General features: G+C 45.4%; 1 protein-coding gene across 1 annotated transcript; it reads right to left on the bottom strand.

The window, feature by feature from the left end:
* Positions 1-5,466: 5,466 nt before the first annotated feature.
* Positions 5,467-14,364, bottom strand: sncaip (synuclein, alpha interacting protein). Its single transcript, XM_076270304.1, has 10 exons — positions 14,265-14,364; positions 12,392-12,492; positions 11,812-11,875; positions 10,587-11,494; positions 9,718-9,897; positions 9,382-9,495; positions 8,222-8,347; positions 7,445-7,614; positions 7,170-7,268; positions 5,467-6,910 (listed from the first exon to the last, which is right to left on the bottom strand). The coding sequence occupies exons 2-10, from the start codon at positions 12,446-12,448 to the stop codon at positions 5,974-5,976; spliced, it is 2,655 nt and encodes an 884-aa protein (XP_076126419.1). The 5' UTR covers positions 12,449-12,492; positions 14,265-14,364; the 3' UTR covers positions 5,467-5,973.
* Positions 14,365-14,991: the final 627 nt, after the last annotated feature.

Raw genomic sequence — 14,991 nt, 5'->3', positions numbered from 1 at the left:
CAAGATGATATGTTTTTTAGAGACTCTTAAGCTGCAGTCAGACCTACAGGGATTCACTCATTGCCCATCGTCTGTCACCTCAAACGTTAAGATCAGTTCAGCTTTGTTATTGTTTGCTTATTCTCCTCCTGCAAATCGTTCACTGAATGTCATTAACATTTCACTGTGTCTCGTTGCTACATTGCTTCTGTCTCTTCCTTTCTGAAGGCAGAGCTATGCCAGTCAGTAAAAGTCAGGGACAGTAAAATGCTTGAGCGGTTTCTATTACAGATTGTAACAGATCATATGATAGACAATAGATAGAGCTGATACAGGATACGTATTCACAAGATTTCTTATTTATTCTTATCTATTTTTTAGCATGTGTACATCAGAATCTAACTTTTCCCAACAATAAAATATGCAATACAGCCTGCCTTTTTAAAATGAACCAGTCCGTTTTGTGCTGACAGACATCATCTAGGCTACTCTCAAATGCGCCAGTGTCAAAGCCAAACTGTATTGTTTGTGACTGCAAAGAGTGTCTTGAGCTGATATTTTTCTAGAGCTGAGACCAGCATCCCAGAATAGAGAGAAGGAGTGTTGAACAGACAAATGTGTCCACAGCACTGATTCTTGATGTTGGCAGCTGTTTTGGTTTTGTGTTTCCCATGGGTGAACTGAGAGAGGGAGAAAGACGAGGAGGCAGAAATTACATTCTTACAGCTTTATTTCAATACCCAAATATTTGGCTTGGAGGAGTGCTGATGTTTTTCTTCACAGCGCTTTCTCAAGACAAGGTTACAGAATGACACCACACACAGGACATGCACACAGGACACACACACACACACACACACACACACACACACACACACACATTTTAGTTGAGCAGGACACAGAGGCTTGTTTGAAACAGATCAAATGCAGCAAAGCCAACATTTTTGCTATGATATGCTGTTTTTCCAAGAACAACCTAACCATTTAGGACCAAAAGGACAGTTCGCGGCTTGAGGCTACAATGAATATTAAGTGAATGTACCTTATAGCCTATTTATTAACCTACTGTAAATAGCCTATCTGTTGATACTGGAAACCCCCCTATAAATCTCTGGTCACACTTTACTTGGATAGTCCATCTTCAAATGATCTATACAAATGCCCAGATCATCAACAAACGATCTGTTGACATTTTATGGTTATGGATAAGGTTAGGGGTTGTATTTGGTGAAGGTAATTTTCAATAATTATTCAACAACAATTTTACGTACTGAACTCGACTGTTAAGTCTCTGTGAGCAGACTCTCTAAGTAAAGTGTTACCAAATCTCCTTCCAATCACTAGGATACATCCCAATTTAGTGTCTTCAGAAAGAACTCTGGACAAATGTTTAAAACTCACCACAGATGTATTTTTAAAATATATATAAATATTATTTTGCTCATTTTTGATCAGTTTGTGCATTTTTATCAGCATCATCCATGGATTGCAAGTTCATGAGAGGGTACTGTGGTGCAGATGAAACTAATTGAACTGATGTCAATAGCAGGTTTTACCTATTTATTTATAACTATCGTAACATTCTATCAAGGACCTGCAAGTCAATGTTATTGCTTTAGGTACACACTGTACATGTCCCATGCCCGTGCTTCTCTGCTGAAGCAGAACTACATTATTGAAAGACAATCTTTTTGGTCAGTTACAAGGCAGTAAACATGACTATGTGCGATGCTTTTGACATTTGGCTTTCCCCAACAGGTGATATTAATTCAGAGCGACTGGATTCTCTTCCAGGGACCTGTGTTTTTGGAGGTGGAAATATATAAAGATGTGTGAGGTTTTTTAGCAGGCGCCGGAATGATACCTGCCAGCTGTCTCTTAAAGTATTTTTCAGGGCAGGCTCACTGACAGCTGGGTCAGAGGTTGGCCATGTGCGAGACAGGAGCCGCGCTCGACTTGTCTACACAATAGACTGACTGAGACCCTGAGTGGGAATTGGAGGGTTTACTGAGGATGTTTTTTTCCCTCCCACTTTTCTCCCATATTTCTGGACGTATAATATTATCTTTGATATGACCCTGCCAGCACACAAAAACATGGGCAGATTTGGTATTTGTAGACAAGTCATTTATCTATTGTTGATGTTGTTGTTGTTGTTGTTATAAACAGATAATGCTGTTTGATGCATACACTATTCATAGCTCGGTAAGTTCGGAATTAAATAGTACTGCTTCATTCAACACCAATTACACCTGTACTAGCCAAATGAGCGTGTTCTGCACTAACGGACTGGATGGATGAAGAGCAAAAAAGAGAGAAAGAAATAAAACAAAGAACAGAATTTGGACATCCAAAGCATGCTATCATTTTCAGAGCTTCAAATTTCTGTTTATTTTGAATTCTCGATCCATTTAAAAAAATGACATATGATTTAAAGTCTTACATAAATAAAATGTACATGATGTAAGTTGAATGGTACGACATATAGTCTTTTAGCAAATGCCTCTGAAACACTGGCGCTGAAGGCCAAATATGGCGTGTGCGTTGTGCAGCCTCCTTCACTGCCCAAATATTTCATACTGTTGGCTTTTGTAAGCTACATTTTGTTTTCATTGTGTACATAGGTGTGGGCTTCCCCCCCCCCCCCCCAATTTATCAGTAATTCAAATAGTTCTCTGTTAAATGCAATAAAGCGTAATGAAACTGAAACGACGTCCTTCTAATAGAACATATTTTATACTGTATGTCTTAGAGTGGGTGTTGATCATGGCTGGTTCCATGATCCAAACATGTGGTTGGTTGCCTAGGCCTATACAGTGTCTGCAACAGTATACCTGAAATTTCAGTCCATCAGCCCATTATATTTTACAGATACTCCTCCTCTCCAAAAAGTCTGCGGACAAACAAATAGACCCACACAAATAATGTCCATAGCCTACTTCTCTTATAGCCATAGCCATATCATTTGGCTCATCATGAGAGCATGTCTTCAAGAGACATAAATGTTTTTCCGTTGATGCCTTGTGTAAATAGCCTGTAGGTTATATTCTTCATTCAACCTCAAGGTTATGTAGTCTAACCACACATCCTTTGCATTTGTTCTAAAAGAATTTTCAGCATTTAGAAAGTTTTCACTAACCCTTAGATTGCACCCTTTAGTACAGCAACGCTGCTCTCTGCTGGTAATAAACGTTATAACGATCTTCATTCACAAACGAAACCGCCAGTCAGGCCAAGAAGATCAGCAAGACTTGTGATGGCCTCTCAAATGATTTAAACCAAGAGGACCATTGACGATTAAAGTGAAAACTATCTTAGCCATTATGATTTCAGTGATCAAGTCACCATTCTTCAGAGTAAAACAGGAACACCTGGACAATGCTCGTGTCTGCATAATTTGTCAAAATAATCGCTATTAAGCATGGGGAAGCACATTAGGCTACAAGCATTTTCTGCAGTGGACCATGATCAGGTTGCTTGGCAATGCACGGCAGAACTCGGGGTAGGTCTAATTAGAATCATATTGAAATGTTGCTTGTTGCTCCATCTCCATCATTGCTACCATTACATCAATTAATGCTGTTGAGGGCTGAACAACTGTCACGGCTTTGGCAGAAACCTTTCCCCATCCCTCACAGGGAGAACTTTCCTGCTTCTTTTTTCTTTTTCTTTTATCTTTTTCCCCTTCCTCTGGCATTAACTGCTGTCATCCGAGCAACAACACAGCCCAGCGGTGTCAATTATATTTGATTGACTGAGTAAAGCACACACAAATAAGCCAAAACAATGGACACAAAAATCTATAGATGACTCCCCCTGTCAAATCACGCGCCTGTCTCCTCCATTTTCATGCTTGCCGGCAGCTCAGGCGCTCCAGGCCTAAACGTTTCTCTCTCCAAACACACAACAGCCCCAATTAAACCGCCATGGATGCTCAGAGGTGTGGGATGACTCCCTGGGATATTGCCTCAAAGCTGTTGTCCAATAAACGAGGCCTAATTCGTCAGTTTAACTTCACTTACTGAAAGCCCACTGCTACATCCCCAGGTGTTGTTTTTTTCTACGTGTTTGAGTCAAAAGAAATGCAGTTTGATCTCTACAAAATTCACAGAAAAGTAAATAAGTAGCTAGATAATTTGCATGGGTCCATCCATCATGTTTGACCATAATCTGTGTTTGAAGGTAGGCTCATATAATAATGTTCATTCACAACAAGTAAACCTTTAAATATAAATAAATATATAACATTGGCAAGTAATCATAAATAACTGATTATCACTTTTGTTGCAAAATGTATTGAACTAAAAGACAGAAGTGTCAACAATTAACACACACACACCCACAGAAACAGGACTGCACTGGGTGGATGGTTCCATGGCAGGTATCTTACTTAAACCAACAATCCCTGATCATTTAATCAGCATTGGACAGACTACAGACATGTTTGTCCTTGTAATGAGCCCCGTGCTATGTTTACAGCATAGTACATTTCAGATTTCAACTGAACTGACAATCTGAGACATTCTCCAATTCTGCCCTATCCCTCATTTGACACCACACCCTCTTTGTTCATCCAATGCAGTCTGTTCCCATTTGTATCACTGACAATTCAATATCCTGATATGTAAACCTGGCCTATAGAAAGCTCTGATAATCTCACAAAGTGTCTCCTAGTACGAGTGTCTAGCTGTTCCAGATGATCTGTCACAAGAGCCATATAAAATACAAATGAGAGGGAGCATTACATGTGCATCATAACGCACACAAGTAGCTCAGATGCTTCGTATAAATCTGAAATGGCCACACATCAACGGATAGCGACACCTTTGTCAGAACTCTACGTGCTCTTGTCCTCATGGGGATGCAGGCAATGATCACCTGTGGCTACCCACAATTATATTTCCATTTCAGCCATGTTTAATCCAATTTCACTGAACACTCATACATGAGATGTGAAAGGAGCAGGTGGCTAAAATGAGAATATCAATGAATGTGCAACAGGATTTCCAAGTCTCAGGACCAAAAACACTTTAGTTGTAGTCTGTTAGAGAATAGCAATGCAGTTATGAGCCAGCCATATGGGCTCTCCTCTCTCTGGAGACACACCAGTGTAGTCAGTGCAGTGCAAATGCAATCTGAAGCTACTTTGGCCAACATTTGTATTTTAGATTTGAAGTATTGCTCTACCCATTTCAGTTACTAAATATGAAGATGAATAGCATAAACGGCTAAACAAGACAGTTTGACGCTGTAACTCTGGATGTACAGTAATTTGAGGTTATCTCTTTAGTTTTATGCCCTTCTCTTTACAGTGAAAAATAATTTGCTATCAAAAACATGACCAAAGATGGTTACAAGAGACATTATTTATTGTTCATGTCATCCATTTTTCAAGAAAGTAAAATTGATAATGGAAGATTATCCTTAGCATTGTTCAAACATGGAATGATAGGAAAGAAACCATAATACAACTTACAAAATTCGACTTTTTGCAGTTTAGTCATTCTTGACTGTTGTTGAAGGGTTCATGGTAAATGCTTCAATAAATGTTTTTGACAAAATAAATCAATCAATCATAGATATACAAAATGTTTTTTTTTGTTATATACAGTGACACTGATTACAGTTTTGTGCTAATATATATTTTGAGTGCTTCCTAAAAGCATATTTGTTTGAAATTAAAATTATAAATAAGTGCATTACTAAAAAAAATCTAAAAGGTCCTGATTACTCTTTGAATTGTGGTTGTAACAGGAATCATTGTCCAAAAGCATGTGATATTTACTTCTGCTCAGATCTTATTTCAACATTTGTCTTTACTGCCGTTCGTGTCTTCTGGATGCCATTTCTCCCATGTGGCATAACTATGAGGCCTGCAGTTATCAGGCTCCCTGTGCTTCACATCCGTGGCCTTCAAAGCTCCGCTAACTGAGCCACAGGGGCCTGGAGAGGCCATGGTGCTGAGAGGCGCTGCTACTGGCCAGAGGAAGGCACTTAGACTGCGCTGGGCTTGCTGCGGCCCTTGGGCAGCCCCGAGGCCCCGGCTTTGCTGTCTGTTTTCCTGCCTGTCGGCCCCTGTGGTGAGCCAGTGCTGGACTGGCCATTGTTGTTGTTGCTGTTCTGGTTACCGCTCAGCGTCTCCATGATGGAGCGGAACGTACCAAACGGCCTCTTCCACGTCTCTCCAGACTCCGAGCTGCGACCGCTGCTGCTGCTGGCGGCGGCGGCCTTGTCCCCTCCGGCTTGACCCCTCTCGCCCTCGGGCGCCTCCTTGTGGACGACTGGCTCGTCGAAGGTGACGCGCAGCTTCAAGTTTTGGGCAGTCTTGCGGCGGGACGAGGGGGACTTGAGCGCGCTCTTGGGACTGGTGGTGACCTTTTGACCGGCCGCATCTGTGTTTGCCTCGGCGTCGGCCTCGCTGGGATCAGACGTGGGCGAGGGGTCAGGCCCGTCCACTGATCGCGAAGTCCTGAGCGCGAAGGAGAGCTTGCGCTCGGTGGTGGAGCCCTGAGCGAGTTGAGGATGATGGTGCTTCTTCGTCAGCGTGTATAACCCAGCAGGGGCGGCGGGGGGCGGCGGCAACTCATCACCCGTGACAACGGGCAGCTGATTGGGCCGCTCTGGCCTGGGGGCCGTCCCGGGGGCATGCTTGGCGTCCTCGGGCGGGTACGCGTCCGAGTCGGACTCGCTGAGGGAGCGCTGCATCAGCTGCTTGAGCCGCGCCAGCTTCAGCTCCCGGCGCTCTGCCACCCCCAGGCGCCTCTGGGCCCCACCCTCGCCAGCGCCCCCCGGCTGCTCGGCGCTGAGGAGCTTGCGCAGCATGGTCTCGGACTCGGCCCCGCGCTGCCTCAGCACCCACTGGCCATCTCCCCCAGACACCTCCGCTGTCAGGGTCATCTCAGGCCAGGAGTCCGCCAGGGGGATCAGGTGACTACAGGGTGTAGGGGAGGAGGAGGAGGAATAAGGGGAACATCACATCAGGTCAAGATTAGTGGAGAGTGTGTTACGGGGGTCAAATGTTCATATGATGAATGATATGGCGTAATGTGAGAAGGTACAGAGACTTTGCAGCAGTAAATAATGGGATGAAGACACACATAGGGATAATGGAGGCCATGAGAAAAGAGGTGCAAGATAAGGCAAAAGGTAGAGGAGGAGAGAGGAGAGGAGAGGAGAGGAGAGGAGCAGACCTTGGGGAGAGGGGCTGAGATCCGTGAGGTGCGTCTGCCTCTGCTGGCTGCAGGAGGAGCTGCAGCTGGTTCTGTAAGGCCACTCTGGCTGTCGTTTGCCTGAGGAGGGAAACGGTGCCAATCACAAGTCCACTCACTCATCTCAGCCTCTCACTAGCTTGCTCTTGTCTTGCTCTTTTTGTCTTTACTGCGCTGCTGAGGCTATGACAACCCATGGCGTACTGATCAGGAGTCAAATCTGATTGGTGGAAGGGTGAGGTGTGGGTGGGGCTTACTCATGGAGCTGCTTGGTGAGCTTCACCACCTGAGAGGCTAACGACATGCACGTCTCCACGACAACGAGGTAGCGGGAACAGGTGGTGTGGCCCTGCCGCTCGGCACTCTGGGAAGGCCGCTCGCCCTGCTGATTCTGCACTGTTACATTAGAGCCATACTCCACCAGGGTCTAGAGGAACAAACAAAGAGATCTTAAAAACACTTCATGCCACTACTAAGACAAATATGGAGGAGATCACTGTCATAAAAACTGAAATCCACTGTAGCTGAAAATAGCAGCCATAACTTAGCTCTGTGCTCTGTGAACGCAATCTGTAGTTTAGTTCATCTAAAAAGCTTTATTCAATTGAGTAGCCATATCTCTCCTTTGCTTGGTGACTTGTTATACTATGAGCCTTCAGCACTGTCCAAATGATGGCTAAAAGAACAAGGTTACACATGTCTCCTAATCTGCAAATGTAGGACTGAGTAAATGTACAGCTGGATTACTTTGGTGCTGCGTCATTCTGTGGCAAAAGCATGTCAGCCGCCACTCAGCTGCTCCTGCAGCAGTGCACAGGCCAGAGCCGGGCTTCGCCTGGGAGCACGAGCAGGAAACAGCGGGGAGGGCCTTCTCATCCTGTCTCTGTTTTTCTAGCGCCTCCTTTGTGGAGAAAAACAAGCCCTACTTTCCAGCGTCTGGCACCAGAGTGGGTAGGCCGGGCGAAAAGCTGAGGTCAGGACTAAGAGAGAGGAAGGCACCAGCGCTGGGAGGCTCCCAGAGGGCCCCGGCCTACCTGGATGCAGCCCAGGTGTCCGTGCTGAGCGGCCACGTGCACGGCGCTGTTGCCCTGCTGGTCCAGCTCGTCCAGGGAGATGCCCTGCTCCTGCATGAACTGCAGCAGCCACAGCAGGATGCGCTCCTGAGCAAGCACACAAACAAGCAAGCAGAGAGTGAGCAGGAAAACAACACCATCCAGGGACAAAAATACAAATGACTAATACCACATTCAGGGAAAAGAGCTCCCAGGCACAGGAAGCTCGAAGAAGGAAGCACACAACAAAAACAAAAATATACTCGGAGTCTGAGGGGAAATGTTCAAAGAGTAAATTTCCTCCTCAAAGTAAAAAATAAAAATAAAACAAAAACAAAACAACAAAATAATAGCATAGTTAGAGGAAACTAGAAAAGATGATGCTCATAGCATAATGAGATCAACCAGAGCACAGATAATGGTACAATACATATTTCTTCTTATTAATTGCCTATGAATCCTTATGAGGGGTTTCATAGATAAATTAATAACTCAAAGGCCACCCTATAATGCATTTGAGATACCAGCTTTAGATATTCTAGTATTCATTTTATTTTAAATGTGTTGTGACCAGAAATTCAACTGGAACTGACAGTAGTTTAACATTTGACAAATAAGATGACTTTATGGTTTACAGCTGAGCTAGTCTAGCTCCCTTGAGCGGTGACCGGACAGGGCTGGGCAGGACAGGGCAGGGCAGGACAGGGCAGGGCAGTGTGTGGTTGTACTGTAGGTGAGCACGACTCTTATCATGTTTCCTTTGGCACAGCAGTCCCTGTGTTAGACAACTGGCATCACATTACAGCTAATTAGCTAAAGCTCTGCAATGTAGGCCTGCTCTGTCCTGATATCAGAGCTCCAGAGTGACATCAGAGTTTCCCCTCGGCCCTCCCTCCCCTTCACCAGCATCTGTGTCTCTAGATCCCATTACAAGACCCTGAAGCTGTGCTGTACTGCAAACATGGCTGTTTACAGTGTGTGCTATAGGCAATGTGTACAGTATATTGTTTTTTTTAATGGTACAAGCGTCCAGTAGCGGCTATACTAACTCCCTGTAGTAGCTGTGCTATATTATGGCAGGCCAACGCAGATCATAGTGCAGGTGGTCTAGGAGAACGCTGCAGTGTTGGGTGCTGGGTTACCTGTCCATAGCGGGCAGCGTAGTGGATAAGGCTGGGGTGGTCCCGTGTGCAGCTCAGCTCAGCTATAGCCTCCGTCTCACTCACCATCCAGCGCACACACTCCAGGTGCCCATTCTACACACACACACACCACACAGACACACACACACACACACCACACAGACACACACACACACACACCACACAGAGGCTCACCCATTACTCAGAGTTCCCAAAGGCACATACATGCATTCACTTTCATGCTCCGAGAGGCATCAGATGCCAAAGGACCAATTAAAGAGCACTTTGAAGCTAGTGTGTTAAAATGAGCTTTGTGTGGTGCGAGGCCAGGCTCACCCGCACGGCCAGGCCAGCCGGGGTCAGCTGCTCGAGGTTGCGCTCCGTCAGGCAGTCCTCCCCCATCAGGGAGGTGAGATGCTGCAGGCAGTCGGCGTGGCCGTGCGAGGCGGACACGTGCAGCAGGTTACTGCCCTCCTCGTCTCGGATCAGCTCCAGGTTGTCCGCTGCAAGGTGAGGCTGGAGGGGCAGACAAGTAGGAACCACAGCAAACACTTTTTTATCTCATGTCCTCGGCTAGATGGCAAAATGTGTCTCTGTGTGTAGGATGGGGACAGCGGAGTACAGCTGTCCACTGCTTTATGGGGCATTGGTGTCTGACAAAGCTGATCTTAGAGTAAATACATTGTGACATGGCATTTGGTCCGAATGGGAAAGAAAAACAGCAAAGCCAAGGCCAATGTAAACACGGACTCCAGTAGAGTGGTGCTCATGGTTGGCCAGGACGAAGCAAATGAGCTCAAAGCTATGGTGACTGGCAACACAAACTCTGCGCTTAAAATGTCATTACTCACTGACATTCCAAACTTTTTCTGGCGATTACAGCACGTGTTTACCCCAGAGGACTAGAAGACAAATGTCCTAATCTGAGCTACACACTTTACACTATGGATATTACACATATATACAATACTTCAATCATTTGCCATCCAGAAATGCAATAATATGTGATGCATTTTCTACATTCCTCTGTCTTTCTTCCTGGAGAACATTTCACAAACACATTAGTCAGTGTGGAGCAAACGCCCGTGAACATGGACTGTTCTAATGGAGCATGCAACTGCACTTGCTGCAAACTGCAAACAATGACACTCAAAACTGAGAAGAGAACAGGGCACCTTTAAGAACTAGTTCAAATGTTTCCTCACCAGCAGTGAGATTTGTCCCTCACGGACAATGTTGATGATGTTCTGGCTCTTCTTGGCCTCGTCGTCACATTCTCCAAAGCCCCTGGAGCCCCCCCAGGCCTTCCCGGCTTCCTGCCTACCCGTGGTGCCACCTTGCAGGGGGAACAGCATGGACTGGCTCCCTGATGCATCTGAGCCTGCCTTCAGGGCCTGCATGTCGGGAAATGGCCTGCTTACTGCCAGAGTGCCCCCATCAGGTGTGGAGGAGCAGTGCAGCGCCGTGGCAGCGGAGGGGCACACGGGCTGGAAGGCGCCCGTAGGCGAGCGCAGGAAGTCGGGCTCCAGGGATTTGGATTTGCGCATGTCGGGCCACTTGACGGGGGAGAGGACGCAGAGCTGAGGCCCGGCGGCGGCGCTGTCGCTGTGGGGCAGGGTGGAGGTGCGGCTCAGGCCGTGGCTCCGCTCGCTAGTGCTGCTGCTGCTGCCGCTGCCCCCCGCGCCCCCCACCGACCCCGAGCCACCCAGCCCTCTGCGATCAGAGCCCACCCTGGGAAGAGTCGCCATCTGCTGGCTGGACTTGATGTAGGGCACGTCCAGGATCTCATCCATATCCAGGTCATAATGCTCCAGCTCTCCCAGCAGGGCCCCTGCGTTCACGCCCATGCGGGGCTTCACACCCTGGGGCTCGCTGGCAGATGGCGCCCCCCCAGCCACCTGGCCCACTTTGGACACATTTCCCTCGTCTTTGCTCCGCTCGCCATTCTGCGTCAAACCCTTGCCGTCCGCCTCACTGTCCGGCACCTCAGGCTGGTGTTTGAGTGGCGACACTCGCTTGACCGGCCGGAACTTGCTGTAGACGTCGGCGATACCTGTTGGTTTGACGCCAGCCCCATTGTGTGGTACACCTCGACTCCAATTGATGGCTGGAGCTGATAAGACAAACACATATCAGGGTCCAAGATTATCTCTGCTCCATCTCTTTCACCACTATGTTACCACAATGAGCCCCACCTCACCCCAATACAAACACACTATTGTTTTACATAAATGCTTCCAATAAAATGTCTGGAGAAACCTAGACTTATTAATGAGGTTCTTCATGTCTCATATAAAACCAAGAACTCCACTCTGGAGTGGCTTCTAAAAACAAATTTGTCAAATATGTGGGCAATCCAAAAAGGTTCCCAGAGCTGAGGATGGTACGCCCCAGCTCTCCCAGTGCCAGTGAGACACAGGTGCGCAGTACCTTGTCTTTCCTCACTCTGTCCTTCGCTCCTTCTGCACAGCTCTGGAATGCTCTTGGCTGAGTACTACAGGGAAAAACACATCCAGAGTTTCACATTCATGACTTCAACCACATGATACACCCAAGCCAGCCACTGTGAGAAATGTTTAAAACAGGTTGTTCATGATGTCACTGTTTTATTGAAATTGGATATTAGAAATCATCATAGAATGATTTATCATTAACACAAATGTATTCTATTTTGCTCATTTCAAACCCTGCATAACACTAATGACTTGTAGCCTACATGATAAGCCTGTTTAGCTTAAACTATGCAACCACATTGCTCTGCAAAGAGATGAGCTAGTCACATGGAAATGTGTCTGTAACAATGTGAATGTACAACATGCATTACTGCTTGTGTGGGTTCATGAGTAGTCATCGTGTGTTGACTTTTCTCTTTATTTATGACAGACTGGGGCTTTAAGTGACTGCAGTCATGAACAAACGCATCAACAAATACAGAGCCATGAAATAAAGGCATCCACTTTTCAACTGTGATGTGCTACAGCTGCTGTTCTCTCGTTTAGTTTTGACTCACAGCTAAGTCATCACTGAAGTCAATCTCGTCCAGATCCAGGTACTCTGGGACGTCCATGTCCGGCCAGCATTCTGGCCTCTGGCCACCCGGGAGAAAGCAATCTGTAGAGAAACACACACACACACACACACACAGACACACACGTAGAGAGACATGGAGATAGCGAAAGAGTCTGAGTTAAATATTCTGTCATACAAAAAATGTGTGAACAAACAATGCGGAGAAATATTCATACAAGTCTCAAATAACCAAAAACTAGTCTACACAAACCAGCTGCCTCATGTGACCACGATCCCGAGGTCAATACTAATTAAGATATTACAAATCACCATTCAGAATGGGCTTTACTATTTACATCTCTGCTATTCAAGGGTGGGTGTGCACACTTTCCACATAATACATTCAAACTTCCCCAAACGGCTTCAACTAAATATTTTACTGAAGTAGGCTAGCATTTGACCTAACACTTTAATCTGGGGTTTCATGAACCACAAACAATGGCTGTTGTTCTTGTGCAAACCTCAGGGTTGCATGCAGCTGCTATCAACAATCAGACGCCCTTGCCTTATTGTTAGGGTTGAAACAACATCCAGTTACTCTTATTTCATGACACCAATGGCAACAAACAAGTAAATCAAAATGTTTTGTGCACTCGTTACTCCCAAGTACGAAAAGTAACAATATGAGTGGACATGACAAGCTCATGTTTAAAACAAAGTGTGTGTTTTGCAAAGATAAAGATGCTGTCCTGTGAAATCAAAATAGGTTTTAAATATTAAATAAATTATAAAAATTGCATCTCTATAAATAGGTGTGTGAGAATGGAGTTGCTTTCGCGGAACACAATCGCAAACGAAAAAACTGAACCCGCATTTCCTGTGGAAAAAGAATACTGAGGCCAACATTGTGTGAAGAATAGATTGATGCAGGAGTTAGTCACACGTCAGAAACACAGTTAAAATGAGACTTTCGCAATTAAAAAGAAAATGTTAAACGACAGGACCGGGCCCTGTTCCTGTTCGATAAGCAACTGTGGTCAAAGTTAACTGGCCTATGTGATGACAAAACCGAAATTTCAAGGCAAGCGTCCTAGGTGACAGCTCAGCTGATGGATTGAATGAGACTGGTGGCAAGCAAGCGGGGCAAAACAAGCCGCCCTACATTTGTTACAATGTTGTCAATTCATTTGCAATGTTTCTTCCAAAGTTAGCCATAATACCATGAATCGATTGAGTTTCCTCCATGTCCCGTTATTCACAAAAATGTAGTTACTGTAGCCTTTTGACCAACCACTGGAAAACGAGGTGGAATAATAGCTTTGTTCGCGTGCCCTCGCTCGCTCCACAGCCTGGTGGTGGACTGGCCTACAGTTCTAAATCAAGGATACCGATCTAGTTAGCCAATTTCGCTAACGTTAGCGTTAATTCAACTGGGATTTGGTTTGCTACTAATTTTAAGCATAGCCTAGGTTTGAAACAGGCTGAAAACCTTAGCAAAAGCTAGCATGCTAATACGACTGTATCATTTAAAATCAACAATGTATCTTACTCTGTGAAAAGCATCCACAATCAACAACAAAGCACGTCAATTTTATTAAAAATAAATAACGGAGGGTTTCTGACGACCCGTTTAGCTGCTAGTTAAAACCAACAGTTTCTCGTTTGCTAACGTTTGGTAGCGAGCCTTGTCTGCCAGCAACCATTGGTTATTGTTCGCGTGGCTAGCTTTCCTTGAGCCATAATCATTGTTGTAGCTAGCCACCACCGTTACCAACCTATTTTGTTAGTACGAAGGAATAGGATCACACCAAAAACAAAGTCTTTATCAGTAATTACTAGTTAATGAGTGCCGACTTTTTAAAAAATATAAATACCTCAGCCGATGTGATTGGCGTTGATTCCTTTTCTGCCTTCACCTTATTGTCAAACAATCTTCCAGCTGTTCTCCTAAATGTTTAGCTGGAAGCCAAGGAATTTGACATGGGGAGCTGTCGACGCACCGTTATTCAGAGCTCTAGAGGATCTGGAGAGCATTGCTCCGTTCCTCCGGCATCGGAGTCCCTCTAGTGGTATGACTCCCAAAATATGCTCCTACCGAGGGTAAGGTAATATTAAATAAAATGCCTCAAAGAAATAATACGGTCTTGTCATCCATGGTATGCCCATTACAATAGTTGGTGCGGCTGATATACGAAAAAGACAATTCAGGACAACTCGTTGGAACTCTAAAAAGCCCATATTTATTTTCTACCACTAGAGGTCGGTGTAATTCAGAGGATCAGACCTTATCTGACACAGGAGTCCACACAACTTCTTGTAGGCCTACAGGCTATGGTTATCTCCAAGCTGGACTATTGTAGTTCACTGTTAGTTGGCCTACCTGCTTGTCTAGTAAGATCGTCACAACTGATTCAGAGTGCTGCAGCACGTCTGGTCTTCAATCAGCCAAAAAGGACACATGTAGCTCCTCTCCTAGTTAATCTCAACTGGCTCCCTATAGTGGCCAGAATTGAATTCAAATCTCTCACTTTGGCCTTTAGGACACTGACTGGATTTGGTCCCTGCTATCTTAATTCAGGAATCAAGATATACATCCCCAAC

This window comes from Alosa pseudoharengus, unplaced genomic scaffold, assembly GCF_046254945.1.
Source record: "Alosa pseudoharengus isolate Yale_2024_CS ecotype anadromous, Long Island Sound unplaced genomic scaffold, YU_APseudo_1.1 YU_APseudo_1.1_scf_6, whole genome shotgun sequence".
Classification (NCBI taxonomy): Eukaryota; Metazoa; Chordata; class Actinopteri; order Clupeiformes; family Clupeidae; genus Alosa; species Alosa pseudoharengus.
This window is presented reverse-complemented; position numbering and strand designations above follow the sequence as displayed.

Excerpts from the sequence above, each read along its gene's own strand:
- sncaip (XM_076270304.1), bottom strand. The coding sequence starts at position 12,448 with ATGGACGTCCCAGAGTACCTGGATCTGGACGAGATTGACTTCAGTGAT. Across the intron at positions 11,876-12,391 it reads ACTTCAGTGATGACTTAGCT|TACTCAGCCAAGAGCATTCC; the intron begins GTGAGTCAAAAC and ends TTTTCCCTGTAG. Across the intron at positions 7,615-8,221 it reads GACACCTGGGCTGCATCCAG|ACCCTGGTGGAGTATGGCTC; the intron begins GTAGGCCGGGGC and ends TTGTTCCTCTAG.